Source organism: Gregarina niphandrodes (assembly GCF_000223845.1).
Source record: "Gregarina niphandrodes unplaced genomic scaffold scaffold00011, whole genome shotgun sequence".
NCBI classification, from domain to species: Eukaryota; Apicomplexa; class Conoidasida; order Eugregarinorida; family Gregarinidae; genus Gregarina; species Gregarina niphandrodes.
Window position 1 is genome coordinate 79,838 of NW_011645781.1, and position 9,580 is coordinate 89,417.

Below are 9,580 nucleotides of genomic sequence, written 5' to 3' on the forward strand. Positions count from 1 at the left end.
ACCGAACTTGGTGGTGTGGACCAACTTGAATCAGTGAGCCTGGTGGTAGTGTTCTTTCTCGCGTGAGTTCTTGAAGGTAGGTCATACCCGTGCAGGTGGGTAATACCCGTAGGTCATACCCGGCAGGTCATACCCGGTAGGTCATACCCGTGCAGGTGGGTCACACCCGTAGGTCATACCCGGTAGGTCATACCCGTGCAGGTTAGGTCACGCAGGTGGGTCACACCCGTCGTTTGTTGCCGCTCACAATCGACTTCAAATCCACTCTAAATACCAGCGAATTTTGCGTGTTTCCAGCGGCCATGAATTTGCTCAAGTCATGGTCCGTTTTGAGTCCCAAATATTTGGGGAATGCAAATGCCTTCCCTTCAACCGCGGATCCAAATACATGACTGACAGACGTTGATGGAACTGCGGAAGATTTATGTAGGGTGTAATTCAAAGGTGTGTGTAATTCAAAGGTGTGTGTAATTCAAAGGTGTGTGTAATTCAAAGGTGTGTGTGTTCTTACTGATTTGGCCAAAGGAATCGCACAAGCTTATTTGAGTCCATGTCTTGCCAAGAACCCCGAGTTTAACTGCCTCATATTGGGCGTAGTTTTTCCTGCACTGAGCTTGGTCACATTCTAGACGTATTCCAACATGCTGTTTGTTGACACAAGGCAAACATCGCAATCGGAACCCCAATCGAAAAATTAGGGCGCTAGATTTGATCCTGAATTCTGCCCCGAAAACAGGTGACACAATGCTGTTCCTCATTGGTAGTTCTACAACACAGATCAGGGAGAGGGAGGGGGAGAGGGGAGAGGGAGAGTTACCATTTTCTTTGGCCAATGACCTGAGCAAACCAAAATCCGGTACGACCCAAATTGCAGCCATGCACAATGACACTAACTCGTTAGCAAGCGGCGCACAATACGCACTCTTGATGGTCACGGACATCTGATCCAGACGAAGAGGCACCCGCTCCCCACCACCCACTTCCCCATCTCCCACTTCCCCAACTCCTATTCGGGCATCTCTGCCCACAGCGATCCGGGACCTCCCGGCAGACTTTGTTTGGGTGCAGGCAGCCCCCGTGTGCTCTGTCTCCATGTCCTCTACCCCCGGGTCTCCTGAGCATCTGGGATTTTCTGACTGTCTAGTGAGGGGTGACGGAGGGACACACGTGTCCTGAACCTTCCTTGTGTTACCTTGCTGTGTAAGGTTCCCAGCTCCCGCACCAAATGTCGACCCGACGGTTGCACGCCCCGTGAATCCCCGCGGGACGCGGTCGTGCCCCACAGTCGGATTGAGATCCGTCTGGTACGTGTCGCTCTCGGAAATTTCCTCCATCGTGTAAGGTGTGTAGTGATCTACGGGCTTCTGCTGGCCCACAAACCTCTGGCCCACAAACCTCTGGCCCACAAACCGGCTGAGAGGATCAGGAGCCAGCGCTTCCGCAGACTCCGTGGCGGATGAGTGGATGCCTAGTGCGGTCCGTATCAAGGCGCGACGTTCCCGAGCCCTCGTTATCACCCGGTTCTTCAGCGCCTCCAAGGAGGTGTCTGGGCTCGTGTACTGTTCAGCTGGCACTCGATCCCCAGCCATCACCTGCTCCCCGCCAGCCGGAACCTGTGTAGCCGGAATCCGCGGAGACGTCGCACTCAGTCGCGGGTTCCACTGGCCACCAACACCCGTTGCGTCCCGTCGCGCCTGTGTTAATGGCTGCATCATTTGACTCCGTAAGCGGATTTGATGAGGCTGGTTCCGGAGCTCTGCAGCTGCGCCGTTCGGGGTCTTAACTGTGTGCAGCGTGGCATCTCCGGTCTTCATCTCCGACCTTCCGGTTCCTAGACCTGTTCCCAGACCCGTTCTCAGACCCGTTGCCGGAGCCATGATGCCCGGGCCAGATTGAAGAATAGCAATGTGTGGTTCCTGAATGAGTGGCGCGGCGGTAATCAGATGTGGATTCGTGTCCGCTGACGGTCGGGCCGTCGTGCCCGTGAGGAGCCGGCAGCGTTCTCGACTGGCCTCCAATGAGGTCTTGCCGCCGTCGCCGAAAACGCTTTCGAGGTCGGGCGCACAAGGGATGGATGGCGGCGGCCGCATGACGACCTGCACCCCGAACGCGCGTCCTAACGGCGCCAGTAGGGCCCTCATGCACTTAAAAGTTACTAGTTGCAGCAGCGACGGCTCCGCACCCATTCGATGGGTGTGTGCCATCCGCCCCTTCGGAAGCGATTCAGCACTTCCACTCGACCCGTTCCGTAACCGGTCCGGTCGCCGTCGTCTCCGGCCGCGACCGGGCGAACTCACTCGCCGCCGCGGAGAAAATCCCAACGCCGTCGCCGCCCGTTCCTCATCCCCTCCTCTACGGGCACACACTCCCCGACCCCAAGATTCTCCGGCAATGCACGGCCTAGTTCTACTCCGTAGACCTTTAGGACTCCGTAGACCTTTAGGACTCCGTAGACCTTTAGAACTCCGTAGACCTTCAGGACTCCGTAGACCTTCAGGACTCCGTAGACCTTCAGGACTCCGGTTGAAATACCGCTCCCCTCGAACCTGCGTACGAACAGAGGCTTCGGTCTTCCCGTTCCGCCCCGTTTGCCTTTCCGAATGTTTGCTGTGCTCCAGGTGCGCGGCCCGCTCTGCGTGCCGACTGACCCCTTTGTGCAAATGTTCGACGGTACGGCCCGGATTGTGTGTGCCACGTGCACTGTGCTTGCGGCCCGCACTGTGTGAGTGACCCTCCCTGTGTGACCGACCTCCACTGCGTGTGCGGCCCCCACTGCGTGTGCGGCCCCCACTGCGTGTGCGGCCCCCAGTGTGTGTGCGACCCCCAGTGTGTGTGCGGCCCCCAGTGTGTCCTCGGCGGTGGTACGTTTGGTCCGGCGACGATGGTGTGCCCAATGCGGCGGTAGTTTCCGAGTCCGTGTCACTTTGTCGGGTCCGAAGAAGTCGGACGTGTCGGCGGTGATTTACTTCCCGGTCGGCCCTGCGCTGTTCCGTCAAACGCTGGTCGTCAGGTCCCTGGTTCGAGCCGAAAGAAGGTTTCGGGTTTAGCAGGTCCAGAGGACCATTCGCGGGGATGCTTGGTCGAGTGTCAAGCACAGGAGGGTCGGTCCTCGTGAACACTCGTGACGGCTCCACCTCTGCTGGACGTATGGGAATCACCTCCACGAAGTCCGGATCCGTGCCGAGTCGCTGTTTTCCGATCGGGATGCCTACAATCGTGTTCGGAAGAGAAATCCCAATTGGTGATCCGGGTGTGAAAGACGGAGGCATGGCCTGTTCCAGAGAGCTTGCTGCCGATGTTCTGGGGTCAGTGGATGTCGTTATGTTTGCCGGCACTGATTCATGTGTATCGCTGACCGGACACACTCCGGTCAGAGGCTGAATAGTTAGAGGCTGAGTGGTCAGAGGCTGAGTGGTCAGAGGCTGAGTGGTCAGAGGCTGAGTAGTTAGAGGCTGAATAGTTAGAGGCTGAATAGTTAGAGGCTGAGTGGCTAGAGGCTGAGTGGTCACGGGCAGAATGGCTAGAGGGTGAGTGGTTCGAGGGTGACCGCTCACATGGTTGCTCGTCACAGGATGAGTACTAGAAGGAGGGTGGGTGCTGGTGCCGAGTGGGTTAGTGGTCATAGGGTTGCTGGCTGTGGGGTAAGCGGTCACCGGTTGGGTGGATTGTTGGTCAGTATGGTGACCGTTCGCAATGGCGTTGATCAGAGACGGCGGTTGGCCCATCGGTGGTGGCGGCTCCAGTCGTATGGGGTCGATAGTTCGTTGCATACATGTGTGTCCATCGTGGCAGTGACACCAGCTCGAACTTTTTTGTGTCCAAGATTGGTGAGTGTCGGTAGAGAGATATCTTGGAGACCGCGAACGCTGCCCCCGACGATCTCGCGGATGGTCATGCCAGGGGAGACAGCAGGGACTGGGCACCGTGGAACACTCCAACGACTCGACATAGTGCTGTCGTCGTCCACGATGCTTGACGGGAACGTCCAGGTCTCTCCTTAGTGGCAATAATATTCGCCGGGGACGCACAAAAAGTTCCGAATCATCCTCACTGCTGCAGGCAGAATGGGGGTGCATTACGCAAACGGAGATGTCTTGGCTAAGATTCTAACGTCAAAAAATGACACGGAGAAGAAATCCTCTTTCAGAAGAACCAGGGACATCACATCCATAAAGTACGCCACATGGACTACACCCCACATGGACTACACGCCACATGGACTATACGCCACATGGACATCACACTACAATCGTGCCACATGGACTACAATCGGGATAACTAGCCAATCGATCGACAACAGTCAGTCGGGACAACAGTCAGTCGGGAGAGAGTGCGTTCTTGGTAGAGACTTGTATGAAGCCTGTAATAATTTTGTTGAAGTCAGTAAAACGGTTGCACGGGATCTAATGACGTTCAACCTCACTTCTCGTAATGAATTCAACCGATGATCGGATGACGCTATTTTTTATAGTGGATGAGATTACATGTGCTCAAGACCCTCTCGTGCCGCTAATAATCGTTTCAGCATTAATGAGTTACCAGGCAGAGATCCAAATGCTTCTATTGGCCGTGAATCCCGCAATAGCAAGGATTATTGCCCGCATTAAGGGGTCTCAAGATGATACCGTCAAATGCTTCATTGAAACGTAATGTTTGCACCACACACACACACACTTTTTTTCAGCGTCTATGCGATGATGAAAAATCCTATCCATGTTGCCAAATGTCTGTCTGCTCTCACTGATCCCGAGCTATTCAATTATGTCAAGACTAAATTACGTCTCCCTACCATTGATGATGGTCTTTGTGGACTAGCCATAATTATGACTAACAGACTGCACTGGTTATATAATGCGTTGGTCCTCGAACCTTTAGAAATATCAACAGGTATAGACGATCCGGAATTTTACTGCTACGTTAATCAATAGGTCATCACCAGTTAGGGTAAGGAAGCCATGGCCAAGCCGCCTTAATTCGCAAATCCGGTTTGCGACAAAAAAATCAGAGTTTAACCTCGTTGCCAATTCGCAACATCTTCACTGTTCTAGTTACCTGCTTCGCCAATAGGTTACAGATATCTTGGTCGGTTGTAATCTGATTACCTTCTGGAATGGGTACAATGCAACTCATTCCAACATCAGGAGCATCAGCGACACCACTTGAGTTTTGGGCTGTATATACAACAGTCTTAGTGTTGTACTTTTGCGCCATCCTTGATAGCTCGACAGGAATATCTCCAACGTTCCTAACATCGACATTGTATGCCCCAGTTATGAGCAGGTCAACTTTCGCGATTTGCGACTCAAACTCGTCGTCAACTACCACCGCCAAACCAGACTTAAGCTCCGTGTCCAGTAGTACCGACAACATGTACGCCGCTCCACCACCACAGCCAGAACCTGGCTGTATGCACGCACTTCTATTATTGCACACGCGCCCGACAACTTCAACCAATGACTAAATTAAACTACCTTTAATCAGCCCTCCACAACTTGTTTGTGTTCGCGAACACGTGTGTGCAATCAACCGAAAACGTGTGTATAACAATGTAATATGTGCGTGAGCTGCGGGGGGGGGGAGTCTGACGTTCATGTTTTGTATGGCTACGTCGCGTTGCGACGCCGGTAGGGAGTTAAGGCTGTTGGATTCGCCATGTATGGGTAGTGTGCTTTCGCAAGCGACAATGATTTTGCAGTCGGACATGACATTATCAATATGGTCTAGGCTGAGTGATGCTACGCGGTCAGCGACGTTGCCTTCATGTGGAAGTTCATTTCCGTCGACGTCGTAAAAATCGACGCTAAGTGCCTGGGCCATTCCGATGCCGCCATCGATACAAGCGGCTTGGGCGGGTAGACCTACGTAGATTGTTCTGAAGCCCATCTCGGCGGCTTCGCGAAGGGCCTGGCCTAAGCCATAGCTATTTCCTTGTAACGGTGTGCTAAGCAGGTGTTGACCGATAATACTTTCAGCTTCGATGACTGCCGTATTATTCGTGCGGTTGATAAGCATTGGAACAGTGTTCATGACCTTATCGTTGCCCGGTGATCGAACATCGAGGTCGATGATGTCGTAATCTTGACCGTAGTATAGAGCGCGGAAACTATTGATGAACCCGCGACTGCCACAAGACATGGGCAGACAGTAGATGTCGTTAACACCATTCTCCTTCAGCGTATCCACGACAATGCAATTCGCCTCATGCGAGTCTATTTCTTTACTCCAATGACCCATGGCAACCACCACCTTGAGATCACACTTACCAGAGCATTTACCTAGGAACTGATCAACCAAACCTTTGTTCATTCTCTTACGTGGAGAGAAAGCAGCAGCCTCAGCTGCTGCCGCTTTCTCTGCCGCCGCCGCCTCGTCCGCCTGGGTACTTGCCGCCCCCGGACTTGATGCTTTATCTGGACTCGACTTGAAACTTTTCCCCGGCCGGTAACTAATCGACGGGCTCGGACGCCCCTTGCTCGGCTGACCACTGAAGTCCACCACCCCACGCTGACGTCGTGGACTAGGACCCTCCGGCAAATGCGGCGACTCACAACGCTCCAATAACACCTCCTTCCCATCATTAAACTGGTACACGTCCAAATCTTCGTCGATCTCGTCATGCAGAAACTGCAACCGACGCATCAAGATGCGTCCTCCATCCGAAGTTATGTGTCTACGCAACATATAAAAAAACCACCATGGGTTTTCCCGTGCTACCCGAAGTCACCTGTTTTCCACACACACCGACCAAATGAAGGGCTACTTGAGTAAGCCACGCCTCCCCGCCTGGCCGATCTACCCGGCAGCAGTGTGCCGCAGCAGTGTGCCATCCTGCATCCTAGCATCAAGATTTGCCACAATTGACGGCTCGCTACGCGCATCATCTTGGCTGGGAGACACACACACACGCTGCCCGTCGGGACTTCCCTTCAGTTACCCAACTGCCCCACTTTAGATCAACCCTTACAACACTTCCTCTCTTATAGCTACTTCCGCCTTGGCTTTCTGCGCTTCCGCTGGCACCAAAAAAATCCGTGGAGTTGTTGAGCCGATCGTTGGTGGCTCCATCTTGGGCGGCCCCATGATCGGTGGCCCCGTGATTGGCGGCCCCATGGTCGAACCCTTCATTTGGGAACGCCCCGCCACGATCATCGAACGCCCCCAGATCATCGAACGCCCCCAGATACTCGAGAGACCCACCTTCGTGGAACGCCCTCAGATCATCGAACGTCCTCAGATTATTGAGCGCGTCCCACACGTTATCGAATTGGAGCAGCCCATGACCCAGATCATCGAACGCCCCCAGATACTCGAGAGACCTACCTTCGTGGAACGCCCTCAGATCATTGAACGCCCTCAGTTCATTGAACGCCCTCAGTTCATTGAACAACGCCCCATCGTCACGGAGACTACTCAGCGCGAGTTCATAGAACACGCCCCCATTGTCGAGCATCTCATTGAGCGCCCCATCATTGAGACCAGAATCGAGAGACCCGTGTTCGAAACTAGAATTGAACGCCCGATCATCGAGGAGAGGACGGACACGCTGATCACCCACCCCACCTTCGAGTTTGAACTCCCTCAGCTTGTCGAGCGCCCCCAGATCATCGAGCGTCCTCAGATAATCGAACGCCCGCAGATTATTGAGCGCCCTCAGATCTACGAGTACGTTCCCCAGTACATCGACCAGGCCGTTCCCCAGTTCGTGGACCAGTACGTGCCGGCTAGCTCCGTCCACGGACGCTGGGCGGCCCTGCCTGGCGCCGTGAGCGAGTGGGACTTCCCTCGCACGCAGTTCCTCGCTTCCGTTGACGAGGTGGAGGAGACCGGAAACGAACTCCAGGCGCGTTTGGTTGAAGACGTCCTCGGGCGCGAGCTTGTGACCACTTCGGACTTAGTCCGCGGTGTTCCTCTGGACATTTTCCGCACTGACTACGCCACGGCTCTGGGTTCGCCCGTCGGTGTTGACGATCTTGCCGTCCGCACCGGTCTGACTATCCGTCCCGAGCTCGCCCTGCGTCCTGAATTGGCTCTCCGCCCGGAAGTCATCCGCCGTGGTGCCCCCCTTGCCCTCAGGACTGACAGACTCCGTAGCGACCGACTTGGTGTGGACAGACTGGGCGTCGTCGACCGTGTGGGCGTCGATCGTCTCGGTGTGGACAGACTTGGCGGCGGGCTCCGCGTCGATGAACTCGCACTCCGTGATGCTTACGTCGATGCCGCTCTCAGGGAGAACCTCCTGAACGATAAGCTCGTCCGGGAAGTGGAACGCCCGCGCCGTGTCTGGGACCGTGAGACCGTGGTTGACCTGCTTTCCGAGCAGGGCGAAGGTATGGAAGCCCCCAAGGACACCGCTGAACCTGCCGTCGTAGAGGAGGTGGTCGCTGAAACCGAACAATAGAACAACCAACCCGCTTATTAAATTAAAAATTAGTAGATAAGAATTAATGACTCCTCCACTTGTCAGCTTCGTCGGGTAATTTCGTCGCACACGCCGTACACACTTGGTAACACTCCAGGGCACCCAAACGTCGTTCGTGTTGAGGGTTGTATGTGTCCCAAGTCATCTCCCCTTTTTTCTCAGAATGGTCGAAAACTGCTTGGACCATCACTGCAGCGACCCGCACAAGCAGTGGGACATTCTACATTCCAATAGCATGGCATCCCGCTCCCCCAGTGTAAGCGACCGTCTGTTCAACCAGAGTAGCGGGTCTCTTGAAGATCAGGTGGCCGCCGTGTTGGTACATGAGGTGGCTCGCCGCCTCAGTCAGAGTAGTAGTCAGAGTAAGAATAGTAGCCGCCATGAGCAGAGCTGGGTTTCTTCCGAGGCAACTGTTCAGGAAGTCGGTGTCGAGGCAAGCCGTGAGGCCGGGGTAAGCCGCGAGGCCGGGGCAAGCCGTGAGGCCTCGGTAAGCCGCGAGGCCGGGGTAAGCGGCGAGGCCGGGGTAAGCCGCGAATCCAAGCCCAGTGATGCTGCCCACAACAGCGACAATGCGAGTCTGGTTCCGTATCCGGTCGACTGGCATGTGCCACAAGCCCTTGTGGACAGAAGCTCCATGTACGAGAAATGGACGATGCACAGGAACTGTGTTTGCGATGGAAAAACAAGATACCGATTTGACGACGAAACCAGCAAGTACTTCCCTCACACCTTTAATTATCGACCACCTTGCTGCTTCGAGAAAGTTTTGATCCAAATAGAAGCCAATGGAGTAGTCAAAGTCACCAGCGAGGGACGGCTGCTGGCGTGCTTCTCTTACACCGTATGGAAAGAGGATTTGGACGTAATTCAGCGAGAGGAAGAGTGCATGATGAAGTGCTTGGGGGAGAACATCTGGTGGATAGCAAACGAAAATGTCAATGAAATAACAATCAAACGATCAGAACCCGGTTCAAGCTGCAAATACTACCCGCACTTCACTTCATTCTGGGAAGCAAATCACACTCGCACCAACCTAATGGTCTTTGCGCGGCAACTCGCCGGCAAGTTCCATGTAAAGATAGTCATTTCATAGATACTTTTTTTCATTTAGTTAGACACTACTGAGCTTAGGGAGATGGACCAAGATGATGGAGGGGGGGG

At 54.4% G+C, this 9,580-nt stretch overlaps 5 protein-coding genes across 5 annotated transcripts; 3 read left to right on the forward strand and 2 right to left on the reverse strand.

Annotated features, from left to right (window-relative positions):
• Positions 1–455: 455 nt before the first annotated feature.
• GNI_066850 (hypothetical protein) lies at positions 456–4,076 on the reverse strand (the record flags this gene model as incomplete). Its single annotated transcript, XM_011131867.1, has 1 exon — positions 456–4,076. One exon carries the CDS (start codon positions 4,074–4,076, stop codon positions 456–458), a length of 3,621 nt encoding a protein of 1,206 aa, XP_011130169.1.
• GNI_066860 (hypothetical protein) lies at positions 4,065–4,928 on the forward strand (the record flags this gene model as incomplete). Its single annotated transcript, XM_011131868.1, has 3 exons — positions 4,065–4,428; positions 4,472–4,646; positions 4,685–4,928. 3 exons carry the CDS (start codon positions 4,065–4,067, stop codon positions 4,926–4,928), a joined length of 783 nt encoding a protein of 260 aa, XP_011130170.1.
• A 73-nt stretch (positions 4,929–5,001) lies between these two features.
• GNI_066870 (glycerate kinase) lies at positions 5,002–6,681 on the reverse strand (the record flags this gene model as incomplete). The annotated part of the gene is made up of 2 exons (XM_011131869.1): positions 5,002–5,457; positions 5,587–6,681. The coding sequence occupies 2 exons, from the start codon at positions 6,679–6,681 to the stop codon at positions 5,002–5,004; spliced, it is 1,551 nt and encodes a 516-aa protein (XP_011130171.1).
• Positions 6,682–6,748: 67 nt separating this feature from the next.
• GNI_066880 (hypothetical protein) lies at positions 6,749–8,398 on the forward strand (the record flags this gene model as incomplete). Its single annotated transcript, XM_011131870.1, has 2 exons — positions 6,749–6,764; positions 6,984–8,398. The coding sequence occupies 2 exons, from the start codon at positions 6,749–6,751 to the stop codon at positions 8,396–8,398; spliced, it is 1,431 nt and encodes a 476-aa protein (XP_011130172.1).
• Positions 8,399–8,654: 256 nt separating this feature from the next.
• On the forward strand, positions 8,655–9,512 carry GNI_066890 (hypothetical protein; the record flags this gene model as incomplete). Its single annotated transcript, XM_011131871.1, has 1 exon — positions 8,655–9,512. One exon carries the CDS (start codon positions 8,655–8,657, stop codon positions 9,510–9,512), a length of 858 nt encoding a protein of 285 aa, XP_011130173.1.
• Between the last annotated feature and the right edge of the window lie 68 nt (positions 9,513–9,580).